This window comes from Chrysochloris asiatica, unplaced genomic scaffold, assembly GCF_000296735.1.
Source record: "Chrysochloris asiatica unplaced genomic scaffold, ChrAsi1.0 scaffold00442, whole genome shotgun sequence".
Classification (NCBI taxonomy): Eukaryota; Metazoa; Chordata; class Mammalia; order Afrosoricida; family Chrysochloridae; genus Chrysochloris; species Chrysochloris asiatica.
The window spans coordinates 989837-1012028 of record NW_006408960.1 but is presented as its reverse complement, the minus strand read 5'-3'; the positions used below and the strand labels follow the sequence as shown (position 1 = coordinate 1012028).

Sequence of the window (22192 nt, the reverse complement as noted above, 5' to 3'; positions counted from 1 at the left end):
TGCCTTCAATGGGCACGATCCCATTTAAGAACAGGGCTTTCTTTGTTAAGGAGGTCACCTCAGTGTCTAGTGTGTCTTCAGTCAATTACTTGGGATGAGATGAGAAAGCAGATTAGGCACAAAAGTGAGCACTCGTCAGGACGAGAGACGTCACGTGAAGATCTCTGAGGAAAAGAAGCCAGAGAAGAGAAAATCTTCCCTGAGAGCCATTGCCCTAAATTCGGGCTTCCAGCCTACAAACAAGAAAAGAACTGTCTGTCCTTCAAAGCCACTCACTCGTGGTAACTCTGTTCTAGCAACAGGGTGACCATTTTGGGGCCTGGGAACCATCAGATGACCCTGCCACGATCTCCTGGGCGCCCCTTCCTGTTTTCTGGTAAGGGCTACACAGGGAGGCTGCAGTCCCCGCTGGGGTGTCCACTGCGCCACGGCCTCACCACAGCAGAACTTCTTCTTTTGGAGAGCTGAAAAAAGTCCCAGACGTTGGGGGCTGTGCAGAACGCCACGGAAACTTCCACATGGACACGAGGAGAGGCAGCAGGGCAGGGCACCGGGTCCAAACCCCGAGCCTGTCACGGCTGCCTGTGGTGTGGCCTGGGACCGTCCAACTGGAGTGATGAAACTGTGTCCCCATGAAAGCCATGTCCATGTCACACGATTAGGGCACCTGTGACCAGGACCTTGTTTGGAGAAGGGGTAGTTGCATGGGGGTCAAGCTAAGAAGAGCTCACACTGCATTAGGAATCCATTGTAGCCAGGGAGATTCTGACTCACGGTGATACCATGTGCTGCAAAGTCGGGCTGCTCCACAGGACTTTCTGGGTTGAAATTTTTTATTGCAGCAGATTGCCAAGTCTTTCTTCCACAGGACCACCGGTCAATCTGAACTAGCAACCTGTAGGTTAGCTGTTGTTGTTGTTAAGTGCCAAAAAGTTGATTCCGACTCACAGTGATCCAGTATAGGGCTTTCAAGGAGCAGCTGGTGGGTCTGAACTGCTTACCTTGTGATTTGCAGTCCAGTTGAGTGTAAACAGTCTACAACATCTAAGGACCTTACTGAAGTAGATCTAAAACCCCCAAACCTACTGCCATCAAGTTGGCTCTGACTCACAGTCCAAGGAGTGCCTAGTGGGTTTGAACCATCAACCTTATGATTAGCAGTCCAGTGCTTATCCTACATCACTACACCAGGACGCCCAGGGCTCATTGTTGTTGTTTAGTGCCACTGAGTTGGTTAGGGTTTCCCAGGAGCAGTTGGTGGGTTTGAACTGACAACCTTGTAGTCAGCAGTCCAGTGCTTATCCTACAGTGCAACACCAGGATTTGTTCTGACTTGGTGTAGAAGAGCTCCTTGAGGGTGGTGGTGGTGGTTTGCCACCAAATTGGTTCCGACTCATAGCAACGCTGTGTAGTGTTTTCGAAGCTGTAAAGCTTTATGGGAGCAGAAAGCCTCATCTTTCTCCCAAGGAGTGGCTGGTAGATTCAAACTGCTGACCTTGTCTTGTGGTTAGCAGCCTAACTCGCAACCCACCACACTACCAGGGCTCCTTAGAACTGCTCCTCAGGGCTTCCAAATCTTTGGGAGACTGCCTCATCATTCTCTCGCAGAGTGGTGGGTTTGAACTGCCAAACTGAACTCATGGTGCCACCAGGGCTGAAAAGGGGTGGGCTTAAATCCAAAGACCAGTGTTCTCATAAGAGATAGAAGAAGAAAAGACACAGAGAGGAAGGTCATGGGAGGAAGGAGGCCGAGATTGGAGTGATGTGACCACAAGCCCAGGGATACCTGGAGCCACCAGAAAACGGGGGAAGCAGCGAGGAGGGATCCTGCCCTCCAGCTCCCCGAGGGAGTGTGGGCCTGCCAGCACCTGAATTTTAGACTTCTGGCCTCCAGAACTGAGAGAACAAATTCCTGTTGCTGTCAGCCACCTGGTTTGTGCCTACTTGCCATGGCAGCCACAGGAAACAAACACTCCGTCATACCTCCTGTATCATGGGTGGGGTTAGTGTGAGGCTCAGAGATCAAAGACCCTGAGACCCCTAATCAGTGAGGCTGGGGGCATGGAGACGGGTCATGTTCCTTATTCAGAGGTTGCTGGAGCTGCCTAAAGACCATGGTGTGCACCTGAGATAAAGTGGACGGTCTTGGGGGGGGAGGGGATGAGATGGGGGTGAGGCTGTGAGTCTACAGCAGGGTTCTCACTGGGGGGTGGGAGGGCTCAGGACAACCTCTGGCTGTCATAGCTGGGTGGGGGTGCTACTGGCACTCAGTGGATCGAGGCAGGGCCACTGCTCACCGCCCCACTGTTCAAAGGACTGCCCCCAGTCGGAGAATGTTCTGGACCCAAACATCAGTAGTGTGGAGGTTGCAAAGTTGGATAAGACTTCTGAACTGCCTTTGCAGGCTCTCTGTACTCCGACCTGCTGCCTCCTAGTCAGGGAGCATGGCTGTTCTGGTTAGGGGTTAAGACTGGGTGTCCCTGGCTGCTGGTCCTCCTCCATGCACAGAGTCCATGCTGTAGGTTTGTAGACAGTGAGGGGCTGTGTGGTTCTGGAAGAGCATGGACACGGCTGGAGACACCCAAGAAAGGAACTCGGGATGCTTGGCACTTTTGGAGGAGAGTTGTTCATCGGGGGGTGACTCTGTCCCCCAGGGGACACTGGGTCATGTCTAGGGACATGTGTGGTATCATGAGCGGGGTGGGGAGAATGCGATTGGCATCGAGTGGGTGGAAGCCAGGGATGCAGCTTAACATCCTACAGTGACAGTGAATGTTCTGGAACCAAATATCAATAGTGTCGAGGCTAAGAAACCCTGCTCTGAACTAACATCACGTTGTTGTTGTTAATTGCTTTTGGGTTCTGATTCACAGTGACCCTCTATAGGGATTTCAAGGAATGACTGGTGCGTTTGAACCACCGACCTTATGGTTAGCAGTTCAGTGTTTATCCTATAGCACCACACCAGAACATCACCTTGTTGTTATTAAGTGATGTTGAATTGGTTCCGACTCATAGTTACCCCATAACAGAGTTTCCGAGGAGTGGCTGATAGATTTGAACCACCCACCTTGCAGTTCAAACCGACCTTGTGGTCCAGTGCTTATCCGATAACACCACCCTCAGCCCTATCAGAACCGCTGCCCCAGGAGGTGTGCTTATTTACTGGGTTGGAATTTGGGAACTGTGGAGAATGGCGACCACACTGTGTCCTGATGGAAAGTCCTAAGAGCGTCCAGCTAGACTGCCCCTCTAATGCCCATCCTTGATGATGGTCAGAAGGTGCTAGAAGCCCTGAGGGCATCTCTGAAGGGAGGGAGGAGATGGGGGACTGCCCCTTGGGACCACCAACACCTAAACCCACCAGCTGTTACTCTGTGGGTGTTATGGAGGGCGGAGTAGTGCCCCCTCACCCCACTTCACGTCCACCTCCTGACCCCTGGAACCTGTGAGGTGACCTTGTCTGGAAAAAGCCATCTTTGCAATTGTGATGAAGCTGAAGATTTTGAGATGAGAGCATTCTGGGATCCCTCACATGGGCCCTTAGCCCAGTGACAAGTGTTCTGATCACACAGGAAAGTCAGAAAAGAGGAAGCCCAGTGAGGACACAGCAGAGGTTGGAGTGATGTGGCCCAGGAGCCTGTCTGTAGCCACCAGAAACTAGCACAGACAGGGAAAGACTCTCCCCTCAAGCCTCCAGAGGGTGTCTGGCCCTGACAACACCTCAAATTCAGACTTTTGGCCTCAAAAATGGTGAGAGTAAATTTCTGTTCTTATAACCTGTTATCATAGAATTGCCTCTGTCTCATGGAGACCTCATTCGTTCTTATAAGCCATCCCATCCACAGGGTCTGAGTTCAATTTCCAGCCAACACCCATCTTTAAGTGCAGGCTTGTGTGTTGCTAAGATGCTACACAGGTTTCAGTGGCGCTTCCAGGCTAAGATACAGTAGGAAGAGAGGCCTATTGGCGATTAACTTGCAGAGAGCAGCCGATGAAAACCCTGTGGATCACAAGGTCTGACTGGCAATCAATCCATAAGGAGATGCAGAACCAAGAAGCATTTTGTCTCATTGTACATGAATCAGAACTGACTCGACTGCAGACAACAACAGCAAACAGAAGTGAAAAGCCTCCAAATGCTGGCATGAAACCAAGTCTGATGTTCCCCATTGACGGTCTGATGCTGACTCCAGAGACACAGAGGAACAGAAATGTATACAGCAGGCGCTGCCTGGGTATAAGTTCAGTGAACTCCCAGGGCAGCCCTCCAAAGCATCTGCGTAGTCCCTGAGCCCAAGGCCAAGGGCAGAGAGTGGAGGTCCAGGCAGCCAGGAAGTGGTGTAGCCACGTCACACCCACCTTGTCCACTCTGCCCAGGGTCTTAGAACATCTAGGGAGTTTATTTAAAACACATACACACACAAACACACAAAATACGCAGAGTCTGGGATGAGGACTCCAAACCCAGAGTCACAGAACCCCTGACCCTCACTAGGTGACGGCATTCTGCACTGTTCTCAAACATGCAACTACTATTAAGTGGAAACCCTTTGTGAGCACTGCTGTGTGGACTCTTCCAGACCCGTGTCCACAAGGCTCACCCACAAAGACACATCACCCCCCAGCCTTTACCAGGTGACGGGGTACTACACTGTTCCCAAACATGCAGTAAGTACATCTTGTCCGAAAACTTTCCCGGGTGAGGGGTACTGAGTGGTCTCTTCCAGACCCATGTCCAGAGGATCACCTCCAAATACATCGATGCCTCCCACAGGGTTACACCCCCAACACAGTGCATCTTGTCCTGAGATCTCTGTGAATGACGGATGCTGTGTGGATTCTTCCAGGCCCACAGCCAGACAGCTCACGCATGAAGATGCATCTACGGTGCCCATGGGGTTTGTTTTGGCCAATGGGGATATCAGCCAGAGGACATGGGAGGCTGGGGAATTTCTCCCCTGCTGCCTCTACGGAACCCATTACTCCCACTGGGCCACCTCATTCAAACGGAGCCATCTCCAGGCCCATTCCCAGCTGCCTGTTGACCCCCTAGCCCCCTACACCTTGCCCATTTTCTCCCACCCTTCCATTTGCCTGGTCCTGCTCACATCTGCTCATCTGCAGTGTACAATGCCCCTGATGCCCCATTACCTCGAGCACAGGCCCGGCGCCCAGGATGGTGCGCTCGACGCCGCTGGCGTAACCCTTCTGGCTGAGCGCGGTGAGGCAGTGGATGAGGAAGTTGGTGCTCTGTGTCTTGCCCGAGCCGCTCTCGCCCGAGATGACGATGCACTGGTTAAGGCGCTTGCGCAGCATGGCGTGGTAGGCTGCATCTGCGATGGCGAAGATATGGGGCTCCAGCCGGCCCAGCTGCTGGTTCTCATACATCTTCACGTACTTGGGGTTGTAGATGGGCAGGAACTTGAAGGGATTGATGGCCACGAGGATGCTGCCGGCGTAGGTGTAGATCTTCTGCTGCAGGAAGCGCCGTTTGAGGTTGCGTAGCAGGTTGGCCTCGGTCAGCTCAGGCAGGTCGCATAGGTCGTCAAAGTCGGCCTGCTGCCAGGGCAGGAAGCCGCGCCGCACCAGCTTCTGGGCAGCTGCCACTCTATCAGTCGCCTGGGCCAACAGCTGCATGTGCAGGTACTTGATGGTGCCATCCGCATTGCGCTCCTGCAGCAGGAAGTAGTAGCCGTCGCAGCGTGGGTGCTCATCCTGGGCGCGCCGGGGCCACAGCAACACGCGGTGCACTGGCGAGTCATTGGCATCGAGCACCCACTCCTCGCCACCTGACTCCTTCACCTCCACCAGCACATAGCGCTTGGAGCCGTCCAGGCGCAAGGTGGCGATGGCATCACGGATGACGTCAGATGTGGTGGTGTCCTTGGTGGCCGTCACACGGCAGGAGTCCTGACTCTCGGCAGACAGTTGCGGGTAGATGTACAGGTGGTAGGCTGCCTGCTCGGGCCCAGCCAGGCCATCTGCCTCGCTGGCACTCATCCTGCTGCTGCCGCTGCTGGCCTGGCCTCCGCATGCCTCAGGGCTCGGGGTGCACACGTGCAGGATCTGCGAGGGAGGCAGGGACACTGTTAGGGCTGTAAAGAGTGGCAAGCTGCGGACTGAACTACCACCCACAGTATTGTCATTCCTCAGCCCTGTACCTGTGTGTTGTGGACTCTACTGTAACCCCCAAAATAGGTGCGGAATTCAGTGGAGAAGCAAACGATACGTGCTCAGCTGCTAACCTAAAGGTGGACAGGTTGGAGCCCCGCCAGCGACACCATGGAGGAAACACTGTTGGTTAATGTTTGTTGATGAGGGAAATCCTAAGGAGGCAGGTCTACTCTGTAACACACAGGGTTCACATGAGTTAAAATTCAATTGATGAAAACAAACAACAATAAAATATGTGTAGGAATCGTCCTGTGGAAGGTCCTTGGTGGAATGAATAGTTTGTATTTGACTATTAACTAAAAGTTTGGCAGTTCAAATCCACCCAGAGACACTGTGCAAGAAAGACCTGGCAACGTGGTTTCAGAAACACGACAGTCAAGAAAAGCCTACGGTGCTCAATTCTACTCTATAACATATGGGTCACCATAAGTCAGAACTGATTTGACAGTAACAGGTACTAACCTAAAGGTTGGCAGTTCAAACCCACCCAGGAATGCTGTGGAAGACAGGCCTGGTATCTGCTTCTGTAAAGATGAAGCCACGAAAACCCTATGGAGCTCAGGTCTACTCTGTAACACATGAGTCGAAACTGACTTGATGGCAACAAGTTTGGTTTTGTTATCTTTGAGTATACAACCCTGTTTGGAAGCAGGGTTTTCTTTGTTATGTAAGACCAATTCACTGCAGTGCATGTCTTAAACCAATCGCTTTTAAGATATTCAGAATGGCAGATGAGGCACGGAGAAGCCAGGGAACTGAGAAGGCCAGGCAAAGACCTTCCCCCAGAGCTGAAAGAGAGAGGAAAGAGGGTTCCCCTAGAACAGGTGCCTGGAATTTGGACATCTAGGCTCCTGATGTCTGTCTGTGTTACAACCGCCCCAGGAGAGAAGACACTGTGGCTTACAATGCTACTGGGAAGTAACGGTTTCTTTGAGATGTTACTGGAGCCAAATAATGTAGGGTGGGTCCTAAACCTAATCACTTCTGTGTTATAAAAAGAATACAAGCTACACAGAGTCACACAAACACAAAGTGGAGAGAAGAGATCCCATGTGAAGACTGCCAAGGAGCCAAGGGTTGCTGGCACCTACTAGAAGCTGATACTGACAAGGAGAGAGCCATACTCTAATCCACACTTCCAGCCTACAGGGCTGTGAGCTAAAAAACTTCAGTTTTTCAAGTCACCCATGGGTGAGATTTCTGTTTCAGCAGCACTAGGACACCAGATAGGAGGTATACTGACACCGACATCCCTCACTCCCCGGACTGTGGGTCCCTTGGGCATCAGATTCCTGGCTGGAAGCCCCATCCTTGACTGGCTACTGCTCTGAGGCCAGACATAACTGGCCAGCACTCCTGGAGAGGGCAGAGGAGCATCGAGCTGCTTCAAAATGGGACCTTTAAGTCAATGGTTGCGACCTTTGACCGTCCTAGTATCAAAAGCCAGACCCAAACCTGCCCTGAGATCTCCAAAGAGGAGTAATGTGTCAGGGAGAACCTCTGAGACCTCCGGAGATGGGGACTAGACTGAAAAGAACCACCAAGACCTCCAGAAACGAACATTAGGCCAACAGAAGCATCAAGGTCACTAAAAGAATTGTTCAAAGAATTCAAAACCCAGCATGAAATTAAATCAAGTACAACAATAGAGGCTGCATTGTTGTGAAGTGCTGTTGAGTTGGTTCTGACCCACAGCAACCCTGACAGGTTGTCCAAAGAGCAGCTGGTGGGCTTGAATAGCCAACATTGCAGTTCAAACTGACCTTATGGTCCAGCGCATTATCCTGCAGTGACACACCAGTAATCAAAGCGGTGTAGTATCAGCCACAATGAAAGTTACACAGATCACTGGGACAGAATTGACCAAAAGTAAATGCATCCACCTACAACCAATCTAAGGCACTCTGGTAATACAGTGGTTACGAATCGGACTGCTAATTTCACGGTCAGCAGTTCGAAATTACCAGCTGTTCTGCGGGAGAAAGATGAGGCTTTCTGCTCCCGTAAAGATTTACAGCCTCGGAAACCCTGTACAGGGTTGCTATGAGTCGGAACCGACTCCATGGCACATCACCACCACTATGTTCATCCCTGTACTATTCACAATAATAGAAAGATGAAGACAGCCTAAATGCCCATCCACAGAAGAACAGTTCAAGTTTGGTACATACACACGATACTACTCAAGTTGAAGACTAATCATGAATTTGTGATAACACTTCATAACATGGATGAACCTGGAGGGCATTATGCTGAGTTAAATTAGTCATCAAAAGGACAAATATTGTATGAGACCACTGTTATAAAAAAGTTAAGAAAAGGTTTTCTTGCTAAAAGAAACAGTCTATGATGGTTACCTGGGCTGGAAGGGAAGGGAAAATTATGCACTGGGTAGACGGTTGTTGTTGTTAAGTGCCGTGAGCCAGTTCTAACTCCTAGCAACCCTGTATAGGATTTCCAAGGAGTGGATGGTGGGTTTGAACCACCAGCCTTGTGGTTAGCAGTCCAATGCGTATTCTACAGCGCCACGCCAGTTAACCTGGGTGATGGAGAAGGCAAAAAACAAGGAGAGAGAGGCTGGCACAGGAAAGATAATGGTAATGCAAGAGTTAAAGAGCACACAGGTAAATGCTGATAACTGATGGCACATGGAGGGGACTGCAATCATGGTAATGATAAGAAATATACGATTCATTGAATGTAGGACTGATGATTTATTCTGTAACTCTTCACTTAATTCACAATAAAAAGTTAAATACATAATGAATGAATAGAAGGGTGACTATCCCGGAGGACTGGAGAAGGCTTCAGGGGAACAGGAACATCTAACAGGGGTTCTGAAGGATGAAGAAGAGTTTGTACATCAGGCAGACAAAAGGAGGGGAGGAAGATGAGGTAGACCCACTTACTATTCTGATAAATATAATTTTATTCTAATGCAACCATCCCCATTCACTTACTTATCATCGATTTGCATATTCTCTGTTGCCTACTATGGAAGAGTTGGACAGCTGTAGCTGAGACCATGGGCCTGCAGCCTTCTATGGAAAACGTAGGTACCTAACTTAAGACTTGAAAACTGAGGCTCAGCTAGGTATGTGTATGCCGATGTTCACAGCAGCACATACGCCAAAAGGTTGAACTAACCAAAGTGTTCATCAACAGATAAGCATGCTATGGCATATGCCGAAAACCCAAACCAAACCCATTGTCGCGGAATCGGTTGTGACTCTTAGCAATCCCACAGGACACAGCAGAACTGCCCCATAGGGTTTCTAAGGCTGTCATCCTTAGGAATGTAGACTGCCACTTCTGTCTCCCAAGGAGGAGCTGGAGTGTTTGAGCCACTAAGCTGTCAGTCAGCAGCTGAGCACTTAGTCAAGGTTCCTAGTGACATGTCTGTTGGTGTTGCTGTCACGTAACATCAAGTCTTTCCAACTCATATACTGACCCTGTATAGGGTTCCAAGGAGCGGCTGGTGGGCTTGAATCACCAACCTTGCGGTTAGCAGTCCAGTGCTGATCCTACAGCGGCACACCAGGACTCCAGTTATTCAATCTTAAATAGGAATGAATGAAGTACTAACATGTGCTGTGATGTGGCTGGACCTTCAAAACACGGTGCCAAGTAGAAGGGGCCAGGCAGAGGCCACGTAGTATCTGACTCCACTGACGTGAAACATTCAGAACAGAGACAGAAAGTGGGTGAGTGGTTGCCAGGGACTAGGGAGAGGGACGGGGCGTGACTGATAATGGGTATGGGGTTTCCTTCTGGGGTGATGAGAATGCTATGGAATTAGCCCAACATTATAAAGGGACTAAACACCTCTAAATGTTCACTTGGTTGCTGGTAGGCGCCGTTGAGTACTCACAGCGACCCCATGTGACAGAGCCGAACTGCTCCATAAGGTTTGCTAGGCTGTCATCTTCACAGAAACAGATGGCCAGACCTTCCTTTCTCAGCACCACATCAATGGGCTGTTTAACGAGTCCTGCTGTGGCGCTGTAGGATAAGCACTGGACTGCTAACCACACAGCCGGTGGTTTAAACCCACCAGCCATTCTTTGGAAACCCTATGAACAGTTGCTGTAAGTCGGAACTGACTCCACGACTTTTAATGGCACCACCACCAACAAAGCTGCTTAAAAACAACTACGTCGATTATGAGGCAACCTCTTTTCCCTGGAGGTGATCTTGTAAAAATATTCGACTCTTCTTTTCCAAATGCTAAGTCCTGGGCTCAGTGACTGTGGTCTGAAGACTGCAATCAGCAGTGCGAGGTATCACGTGGCAGTGCTCCCCACCTGGCCGTCCCAGGTAGCTTGAGAATTAACTACGGAACATTCATGGGTAACATCACAAGGTCCTTAGACATTTACAAAGATCCTCGGGCTCTGAGTGACATGGAAGCCACAGAAACCAGACTCTAAGATACACAATGTGGTTTTTGTTGTTATTGTTGTTATGTGCCATGGAGTTGGTTCCGACCCATAGCGACCCTGTATACAGGGTTTCCGAGGGTGTAAATCTTTACAGGAGCAGAAAGCCTCATCTTTCTCCCACGGAACAGCTGGTAGTTTTGAATTGCTGACCTTGTGGTTTACAGCCCGATTCGTAACCACTATGCTACCAGAGCTCCTTGTGGTTACAGCCACAGAAATACATGTGTGTGTGTACAGAGATATACACACATGCACAAGGACCCAAGCGCACACATAAATCATGTATGCAGGTACCCGGGACATGTTCTGTCATGCTAGAAGACACATGCAGGTAATTATGCACAGACACATGTGCACACTTACAACCACAGGGACTGTGCATACATACAGGCAGGCATACATGTGCATGCACACGCTGGGGACACATATACGACACACACACAACTGCAAGCTCATGCACACACGTGCACACACATGCACATACTGGGACATACGAGCAAGTGTACTCACATGGGATGTACAAACTTACATACTTGTATCAAGAGGCACACACAAGCACATGTATCACACACTCAGACATGTGTGGACACCCTGGGACAGACATGTAAGCATATACACACCCAGAGCCCGGGTTCAGATGACACCCCCTGACCTGAGCACTCGGGGTAGGGGGGAAGTCACCACAGTGGACTGCAGGCTTCCCTGTCTAGTGTCCAAACACCCTGATGTGGGTGGAGGGCGGCTTGGACAGCATCTCTCCTTCTCCCTGCTTTTGTAGCCCTCACCACCTGCCCTGAGAAGACGGTCTGCCCCTTGTGCCTTGAGGGTCTCCTTTTGAACTGTTTTTGTTGGTGTCACACAGGCCTGTGTGTGATCTCAGGGGATTGGGGGTAGTCACAGGACCAGCTGACACAGCCTGGTCCACCCCCAGGCGAGGAGGAAGTTGATAAGACTTGCTCAAGGCAGTGCTGACCTTCCGGCTACGGAAAGGGGGGTGAAGAGCAGGCACTTCCCCTCCGCATGGCTGGGGGGCCGGAATCAGCTGCAAGCCGCATGCAGGAGTACCTGGGCTTGTGGGTTTCCAGACGTACCTGCGGAAGTTTCTCCTCCACTGCTGTGCCCCTCGACCTGCCTCATGGCTCCCCAGCACCTCTCTGAGACCTTGCTCAGCCACAGAGGATAAGGCCTGACTGATCTGGGACAGGCAGCCTTAAAACCTGAGATAACTGAGGGTCTCCGGGCGGTGCAGGTGGTTTGAGCTCCGCTGCTAACTTGAAGATGAGGGGTTCAAACCCACCTAGTGGTGCTGCAGAAGGAAAGCCTGGAGGTCTGTTTCTGTTAGGATGACAGCCAAGAAGCTCTGTGGAGCACTTCAACTCAGTAGCACATGGGATTCCCCAATGTCACAAACCATCAATAATAAAACCCGAGATAACTGGTCAACTCTAGACCACCTCAAAGTTCCCCTGGTGTTCCCAAGCCTGGGAAAAGTACCATTCCCTCCCAACCACCGGCCCCACTGCTCCCTGAAAATGCCCGTCAAGCCCCTGCTGCACCTGGCCCTCCTCACTGTGGACTATGTCTGTGTAGCCCCGAACATGCGGGTCCCTCCTGGTTCTGTCTTGCTGTCTCTGGGATGTCATTCCATAGTCACCTCACTGCCATTACTATGTGCCCAGCATGGCCTCCTGCTCCCATGCTCTCACAAGATTCTAGATGTAGGCACCCTACACAAAAGCACCTAGAGGTACCAGCTGTCAATTCCATCCCTCCAAATGGGGGGAGCCTTCAAGTGGCCTGAACCATGGTGGCTATCCCACCCCTGCCACACTGCAGATCAGTCTGAGCAGAAAGTGGCCTCTCCAAAGCCCCCAACATACCGCAGGGTGGCAGCTCTCCTAGGCATGCGTTCTTCGCCATGAGACACTGACCATCCCACCAGGCTGTACAGCTCTGCACATGTGGCCCCTCACCGGCCCACCTCCAAGCACCCAGGTCTGTCCCCTGTGTACTCCACTTGGTGCCAGTCCTTGGATCCTCAGGGTCGGGGCACAAACCTCTTGGCTGTCCAGTGGTCAGCTGCCTGACCACACCGTTCTCAATACAAAAGCCATGGGGCATACCATTTCCCAAAATGCCTGTCATTGTCTCACTTTGGGAATGGCATCTACCCTAACACGTGCCATTGCACCTAAACCACTAGGCAGGCACCTAGGTCTGGGCCCTCACTCCAGAGACCTAAGTCATCCACCAAACTGACTTCCAGAACTGTCGGTCTGATCAGCAAGTCCACCTGGAGCAGCACACACAACCACCTGTGTCACAGTGCCTGCACCAGCATGCGGTCACCGTTTTTCTTAAGCCATATCCATTGGTTAGGCACAAAAGGTTATCTTGCCATTCACATTCCTTTGACTACAATGCTGGATTAAAACAAATCAAAACTATTTCTTGAGAAGAGAGAGAAATGGCAACACCCAACTGCTAGATACAGGACTAGCTGCTGAGGCTGTTCATTGATAACTTGGATTCTTGGTTTGCAGGTTTAGGACCATGGTTTCATGGGACAGCCTAATTAACTGGCCTAATGTGTTGAGTGCTTCTACTCTGCTTCCTAGTTCACTGTGTAGTGTCTGGGGTCTTAAAAGCTTGCAAGGGGCCATCTGACAAAGATACCACCTGGTCTTAGTTACCTGATGCAACAGAGGAAAGTGAAAGTCAGGTATAATAGGAGGGTATGGAATGTGTGGTTAATTGCCCCCATGAACAACTGCTTCCTTGGCACGAGACAAGGAGAACGAATGGTGCCTGGCTACTGCTACTGAACATTTTGACTTAAAAAAAAAAAAAAAATTCTATAGAAGAATCCTGATCAAAAGGGGGAAAATGTAGAACAGATTTTCTAATTCTTATGGACTCTAGACTTTCTGAAGCCATGGAATTGATTCTGAAACTACTGCCCGGATATCATCTTTAACCCTCAAACCAAAAATACCCCCTGAAGTCTTCTGAAAGGCAAACAATAATTTCGCTTAATGTGTAAAGAATGTCTGCCTTGATTGAACCTTATACTCTTGTAAAAAACTGTATGTGATCAAATTGACAGCTGTAACTCGAAAGATTAGATAGGAACCTTGGTTGGCAGTGGTTGCTGTTGGGCCGTCTAATTGGTTGTGACTCATAGCAATCCTGTAGAGGGTTTCTAAGGAACAGAAAGCCTCATCTTTCTCCTGTGGAGCGGCTGGTGGGCTCAAACCGTGTACCTTGTGGTTTGCAGTTCAGTGCTTATCAGGGGATAGTAAGCTTTTGTTAACGAGAAAGGAACAACGCAGAAAAGGAGGGTGACAATGGTTGGACAACTCAAAGAATGGAATCAATGTGGTTAGATGCCAGCTACCGAGTCTGTGACGACTTAGAGAGACCCTACGCACAACGCAATGAAACTGCCCAATCCTGCGCCATCCACACAACGGCTATGTGCGAGTCCACTGTTGTTGCCACTTGTTAATAGATCTTGTTGGGGGTCTTTTTTTTTTTTTATCGGATTCACCACTTTACCAGGCATGATATCCTTCTCCAGGGACTGGTCCTTTCTAACAACATGTCCAAAGTACTTGAGACGAAACGTCATCATCCTGGCTTCTGAAGAGCATTCTGGCTATAGTTCTTCTAAGACAGATTTGTCTGTTCTTCTGGCAGTCCATGGATCTGTCTACATTCTTCTCTAACACTGTAACTCAAATGTTATCAATTCTACTACAGTCCTCCTTATTCACTGTTCAACTTTCACATGCATAATAAGGCAACGGAAAATATCAGGGCTTGGGTCAGGCACACCTTAGTCCTCAAACTTATATTATCTTTGCTCTTTAAAACTTTAGATGGAATCACTGTCACTAAATTGCACAGGTAGAAATGGTTGAGTTGGTTTATGTTTAACAACAAAATAAACAGAATTTAAAGAGAAAGAACCTTAGCAGCTGTTTGTGGCAGTTTGATAAGACAAAACAAAACAAAAGATGACTGACCTCAACCCCTTTTGCTAGTTAAAGATTGAGCATTAAATGATTCCACACTGGGGTGGGGTGGGGTGGAGGGGTCAGTTTCTTGTGCTTGGCTTTGCTGTTTGGATGAAGACAGCTTTAGAGAACCTTTTTCTTCTCTGGATCCCACCCATGACTTTCTCATTAAGTCTCATCTTTACAGGGAGCCCCTGGGTGGTACAAACAGTTAAAACTGTTCGGTTGCAAAATGAAAAGGCTGGAGGTTCAAATTCACCCAGAGGCACCTCGGAAGAAAGGTCTAGGTGGTCTATTTCTGAAAAGTCACACATTGCAGACTGTACGGAGCACAGCTCTACTCTGACACACAAAGGCTCACCAGGAGCTGGGCTTAACTTGACGGCAGCTGGTTTCATCTTCACAGAGCCTGAGACCAGAGAGTTGGCTGAGCTATGACCAGTTCCTTGGTTCCAGATCCTGGTTCCAAGTGGATGTGAAACCTGTGCCCCAGAACCCACCGGAATGCCTCGGGGGTGGATTCCAAAGGTGGTTAGCTGGGAAAAAGGAAGGGGGCTGATCTTGGGCTGAGGAGTCGGGTCCGTGGGTGCTGGGAGGAATGGCTCAGGGAAGTGGAAATCGTAGGCCTTTAAGAGGGTACAGAGGACAGTAGGTCTGAAAACCATGAGTGTTCTTCCTTATTCTAAGTGTCCCACCAGATGCACCGGGCTGTGCTTTTCAGATCTGCTGCCCCTAATGCCTGACCTGCCCTCTGTGTGACATGAACAGGAAGCAAATCCCAACCCAATATAATCAGCCCACCTGGCCAGCATCGATGGACTCAAGCGTGGCAACAATAGTGAGGTTGGCCCAGGATCGGGCAGTGTTTCGTTCTGCTGTGCATAAGGTCACTATGGGTCAATACCAACTCGGTGGCACCTAACAACAACAACAACAAACTCTGGGCTTGTGTAAGAAGAGCTACCTCCATCACCACAGAGCAAGCAAAGAGGCAAATATTGAAAATCTCCATCAAAATAGCTAGGAAACGGAAACCACCCAAGTGCCCCCCAATCACATGGATGAAAGGAGAAACACAACATGGTCCATGCACACAGTGGAATATTACCCAGACCTAAAGTGGAATTAAGACCTGATAGCCTGCTACATTGTAGGCAAGTACTAAGTACTGAAAACACTGTGCTCAGGCACAAATGGCTGAGACAGTAAAAGCCGGAACCTGTCAGAGAAGGGAATATTTTCTACTAATGGTCCTGATGTGGCGCTGCAGGATAATGCACTGGACCTCAAGGTTGGAGGTTCACGCTCATCAGCTGCTCCTTGGAAACCCTATTACAGGGTTGCTGAGTTGGAACCAGTTCGACGGCACTTAACAACAACAATACAGAGGTGATAGGAAAGTGGTCAGACTGCACCTTGTGAAAGGCAGAAAACTGGCATGACCTGGGGAACTGAGTTCCGGCTCTCACAGGTTTCAGTGTATGATATGATTCCATTTATATGAAGTGTCTAGGACGGGCACTAGATCTCATCATATACAAAGAATATACGAAATACTCTCACAACTCAATTATAAAATGTCAAAGAACCCAACTGAAAAATGGCTAACGAACCTGAACAGACCTTTTCCCAAAGGAGAGAAAAGGCCAAGAAGTGCACAAAAAGATGCACAAAACCAATGGGTCATCAGGGAAACAGAAACAAAACCACTTGCTAGGATGGCTAGAGTCGTAACAACAAGGGTCGACAAGGGTGTGGAAAAATTGGAACTCTCCACATTGCTTGTGGGACGTAAAATGGTGCAGCCCCTTTGGAAAGCAGCCTGGCAGTTCCTCAAAACGTTAGTCAAGAATTACCATCCGACCCAGTAATTTCACTTTTAGACACATACCCAAGGGAAATGAAAACATAATCCCACATGAACTTCGAACACAAATGTTCACTGCAGCATTTCTCACAGTAGTCAAAAGGGGGAAACAACCCAGTGTCCACTGATGGATGATGGTTAAACACAAGCGGTTCATACAAACGATGGAATAGTCTTCAGTCATAAAAAGGAATGAAGTTCCAATTTGGTTGTTGCTGTGGGCCTTTGAGTCAGTTCCAACTCACAGTGACCTGGATAGGGTTTCCAAGGAAGGGCTGGTGAGTTTGAACTGCCGACTTGGCTGGTTCAGTGCTTTATTCCACAGCATCATACCAGGACTGGAAGTTATGATATGGATGAACCTCAGAAATATTCTGTGAGTGAAATGTCAGACAAAGGCCACATGCTGTGTGATCAAATTTACAAGAAATATCGGGGCGGGAGGGGGAGCACATAAAGACAATGTGGTCTCTATGCAGATTAGTGGTTTGCCAGTTGCAGGAAGACGGGAAAAACAGAGAGTGGCCACTAACACGTATAGTATCTCCTTTGGGGAGGATGAGAATGCTCTCCAACTACACAAGGATAGCCTTCTTCACTGCCCAGCAATGAGAAAGCACAACATAAAGGAAGACAGAAGAATTATTGATGCATTTGACCTGCGACGCTGGCTCAGAACACTGAGCACACCACGGATAACCAGATGAAGCAGTCTTAGAAGAAATGTAACAATAATGCTCCTTAAATGCAAGGATGGTGAGTCGTCGGCTTGCTTACTTTGGATGCATCATTAGGAAAGACGGATAACCAGAAAAAGACAACCATGGATGGTTAAATAGAAGGCTAAGGAAAAGCCAGGGAACACCTGAATGAGACCAATTAGCACAAGAACCACAACAATGAGCTCAGACATACCAAGAGGCAGTCCCAGGCCAAAGGACCAGATCACATTCTCTTCTGTCGAGCACGGGGTCACCTTGAGTTGGCTCTGCCTCTATGGCAACTAACAACAGATCCGGCTGGTGGCTGCACTCACCGGCATGAAATCCTCCACCCTGCAGTGGTTAAGTCTACCTCACGTACACTTTACCGCAATTTTTAAAAAGCCACACTGGTATACTTCCTGTGCTCTTAGAATCCATGTACCTTAATTCTCACCATCCATCCGTCAGCGTGTTGCACTGTGGGGGCCGGAAGGTTGCTGTACTGCTGGAGGCTCCACCACAGACACCTTAAATTCCCCGCGGTAGGTGGATCTCAGCGCGTTTCCAGACTGAGAGATAATCAGCCAGTGGAAACCCCATGGATCACAACAATGCTGTCTGACACAGGGCTGGAAGACCTGTGTTAACAGGGGCTCAAGATATTCAGTGGCCACAACCATGGACTCAGACTTGCAAGCTTATGTCCACAACTGGGACAATGGCACAGACCAGGCAACGTTGTGATCTGTTGTATGCCAACAACCTCAGTTCAGAGCCATTATCTCTCACTTTCTGAGAAGGGTGGTACAGGGAAAGGAGAGGCAACCAGAAATTAGGTTCTGGCATAAGGAGACAAATTTGTAGTCAGCCTTGCCGGAGGCCTAGGGGCTGCTCTGTGAGGGAAGACAGGAGTGAGTGCTCTGTGGATCCGATTGGTGAGCGGATTTACAGGAACATGAGGTGAGCCGGGCCTCTAGAGAGTGAAGTGTAGCCATTCCGTTTATGCAAGGCCATAATTTGAAGCCACATGTTTATCAGATGAAATCATTCCCCAGCTAAAAGGAGAAGGCTAGCATTACGGCAGCATCCTTGGGGAAGCGCCGTTTGTAATTTAGCGAGATTCCACTTTTCACGCACGCATGCACACACGCCTCCTGGAGCCAGCTAGGCTGTGTTTTTTAGGAGGAATGTTTACATGAAGCTCTTAGAAAGTTCGCCAACTGCCCAGCTGCCCTGACTCACAGACACCCCATGTATGTCAACATAGAACTAACTGTGCTCCATAGGGGCTATGAATGGCTGTTGGGGGGAAAAGTAGACCAGGCCTTTCTTTCGAGGCACCGCTGAGTGGACTTGAATCTCTAACTTTTCTGTTAGCAGCTGAGCACATCCATCGTTGGCACCCCCTAAGGACTCCAACAGAAGGACAGATGGGCATATACCTTCCAAAGTAACAAATTTGGGACTCACAGCGGTGCAAAGCCGGGGGGCAAAGTTAGGGTCCTTAAACTTGAATGTAAGTGGTTCTACTCTATGGTGGGGGAAGAGAGGGAGGAACCAGGCTGCTCTTTATTTTTGCATTTCAAAAAGCCCAGTAGGATTGGGCCCCTGTACCCAGGGCATGGTCTGGATGTCATGGAGATGGACTGGTGGCTTTGTGTGACATCTTAGGGTGCTAGCCACAGGGCTGGGACAGAGCAGGAATCAGCAACCCTTGTTGGGGGCTGCTGGACAAAGTGGAAAACAGTGTCTGTGAGAAAAAGTGACAAAAGGGGGTGTGGGGTGTGGATTATTGTTGTTAAGTGCTGTCGAGTTGGTTCCAACCTACAGCGACCCTTCATAGGGTTTCCGAGGAACAGCTGGTGAGCTTGAACTGCCGACCTTGAGGTTCACACACTGACTTTGCAGTTCAGCACATTAACCCACAGTGCCACAACATTGGTAATTGAAAGGTTGTGGCTAGAACTCCCCCAGCTGCTGGGTGGGAGAAAGATGAGGCAGTTTGTGTCTGTGCAGATGTACAGCCTCAGAGCCAGGGAGCAGTGCCACTCTGTCCTACAGTGACACCGTGAGCTGGAATCAACTCGGCAGCAGTGGGTTTGGTTTTGTGGGTCCCTGGATGATGTAAATGGTTTGCCCTTGCTTACTGACCTAAACGTTGGTGGTTTGGACCTACCCAGTAGCACTGTGGAAGAAAAACCTAGCAATGTGCTCTTGTAAAGATTATAGCCAAGAAAACTCCATGGGACACAGTCCACTCTCTAGCATGAGTTACCCATGAGCTGGAGTCAACGTAACAGCAATGGGTTTTTAAGTCTGTGCTGGGCTGAATGGACATTTGGAACCTCAGGATGGGATTTCAGCTGTAAACTAGGTCTTTGCTGATGTAATGAGTTAGGATGAGGTTAAACAAGTAGTTGTGAAGTGGTCGAGTCAGTTCCAACTCATAGCAATCCTGTATAGGGTTTCCGAGGAGCAGCTGGTGGGTTTGAACTTTTAACACTGTGGTTCCCAGTCCAGTGCTGATCCTATAGAATCACATATGAGTAGAGTGGGGTCTAAATCTGAAGATGAGTGCCCTTATAAAAGGAAGACACACAGAAAGAGGGGACAGCCATGTGACAGACGATGGAGGTGGGGATTCATATAGCCTAAGTCCAGGGACACCTGGAGCCATACCTGGAGGAGATGAGAAAGCATACTCCCCTAGAGCGTCCTGAGGAAGGTCAGCCCTGCTGACACCTTGATTTCGGACTTCAGCGCTATGAGAGACAGAACGAGTCTGCTATTCTCAGCCCCTCAGTGTGTGCTGCTCTTTTGCCAGGCCCCAGGACATTTGTACAGGGGGTCCAGGGAAATGATACTGGCCAAGTGGAAGGCTCTGGGGAGTCCTTGGGTCACCATAGACGTTTCTCTGCCTTATTTGAGCATCACTAAAAAGCCCATAAGGTTGCTGGTGGGATAAATGGTTTGCTCTTAGTTGCTAACGCAAAAGGTGGTTTGAACCCGCCTGGAGATCTCCCATAAAGGTTACAGTGAAGAAAATCCCAGCACACACATCCTGCAGCATCCTCAGGATTGGTTGCAGATTGGACCGCTGAGTGCCATAGAGCAGTCATGGGCTGATTTTCCCAATCGCCAGGCCTTTCTTCCTAGTGTTAGTTGGGAGGAAGCTTGTTCAGCGTCACAGCAATAAGCAAGTCTCAGTGGACAGGCAGGTGGTGGCACAGAGTGAAGTGCACTGAGCCACCAATGCCTGATCAGGAAGGAAGTGGTACCTCTGGAGTATTATGATCATCGCAAAGTCCCCTCAGCCTTCCACCAGGACCCCCTTTCAGTTTTCTAAAATCAGGCCCCCTCTGTGATGCCCCTGGGCAGGGTCTGGGCAGTCTCCTGATCTCTGGCTTCAACCTCAATGAGGAACTACTACTGACTTTTCAACACAACTTCTGTGGACCCGACCCAGTTGCCACTCAGTAAACCCCTGACCAACACTGGTGGCCCTCTGTCTGCTGAAGCTCCCGTCTACCCAGAGATGCCCCAGACCCCAAGCCCTCCCACCCTCCAATGCAAGGTCCTTTCTCCACTCCTCCATTCCTCAGGATGAGTAGGTGGACCCAGGCCTACCTGGCCAAGCTAACTTGCCCAACCCACCCCTCACTTGTGAGGACTATTCCAGCAGGAGCAGCCAAAGTTCCAGGGGTTTGCCTGCTTAGTGCTTCTGTGAAGCCCCTCCCCACCGATCCACAAGTGGTGGGCTTGGCACCCTATGTGGAGGTGGTTGTAGGCTGAGTCCCATCCACTGTCACTGAGTTGATCCCCACTCACAGTGACACTGTAGGACAGAGTAGAACTGCCCCATAGGGCCTCCAAAGCTGGACATTTACACAGAAGCAGGCAGTCACATCTTTTTCCAACAGAGCAGCTGGTGGGTTTGAACCACCAACCTTTTGGTCATCAGTGAGTGCTGAACCACTGCGCCACCAGCACTCCTTGTAGGCTAAATTGTTGAGTCGGTTATGACTCACGGCAACCCATACAGGGTTTCTGAGGAGTGGTTAGCAGTCCAGTGCTTATCCTACAGCATCAGCCCCCCAAAAGATAATGTTGACGGGTCAACCCCCCGTGCCTATGACTATGACCTTGTTTAGAGATAGGGTCTCTGTGGATGTAATGAGTTAGGATGAGGTCACACTGGACTTGACTGGGTCTAGAATCCAGTGACAAGGGTCCTGACAAGGCAAAGGAGAGAAGCCACAGATGCAATGTGATGATGGAGGCGATGCTTGAACAGCTGTGAGCACAAGCCCAGCGTCACCTGGGGCCTCCAGAAGGAGCGAGGCCCTGCTGACACCCTGACACCCTGTGAGAGCCTAAATCACCATTGCTAAGTCCCCAAATCTGGGGTACTACCAAATCTTGGATCAACTATCAACACTCGCGGAAGTAGCAGTCAAGAGATCAGACGACGTATTGCACTGGGCAAATCTGCTGCACAGGAACATTTTAAAGTGTTGAAGAGCAGAGATGTCAGCTTGAGGACTACAGTGCGCCTGACCCAGGCCATTGTGTTTTCAATAGTCTCATATGGATGCGAAAGCTGGACAGTGAATAAGGAAGATCATAGAAGAATTGATGCCTTTGAGTTGTGGTGTTGGAGGAGAATACTGAAAGTGCCATGGACTGCCAAAAGAACCAATACATCTGTTTTGGAAGAAGTGCAGCCAGAGTGCTCCTTGGAGGACAAGATGGCTAGGCTTCGTCTCTCATACTTTGGACATATTGTCCGGAGGAAACAATCGTTGGAGAAGGATGTCATGCTGGGTAGGGTGGAGGGTCAGAGAAAAAGAGGAAGACCCCCAACGAGATGGATCGGCCAGGTGGCATCATTGATGGCATCGAGTGTGGCAGCGGTAGTGAGGTTGGCCCAGGATCGGACACTGTTTCGTTCTGCTGTGCATGGGGTCGCTGAGTCGGTTCCAA

The 22192-nt window shown here is 49.7% G+C and overlaps 1 protein-coding gene across 1 annotated transcript in view; it reads right to left on the bottom strand.

Moving 5' to 3' along the window:
• MYO9B (myosin IXB) overlaps positions 1-22192 on the bottom strand; it is a 109759-nt gene that overhangs the window by 81321 nt on the left and 6246 nt on the right. The window contains exons 2-5 of the mRNA XM_006877133.1: positions 15139-15264; positions 11711-11814; positions 11593-11599; positions 5155-6069 (exon numbers count right to left, since the gene is read on the bottom strand). Of these exons, the coding sequence (XP_006877195.1) occupies positions 5155-6069; positions 11593-11599; positions 11711-11814; positions 15139-15264 (1152 nt within the window). The remainder of the gene's footprint in view (positions 1-5154; positions 6070-11592; positions 11600-11710; positions 11815-15138; positions 15265-22192) is intronic.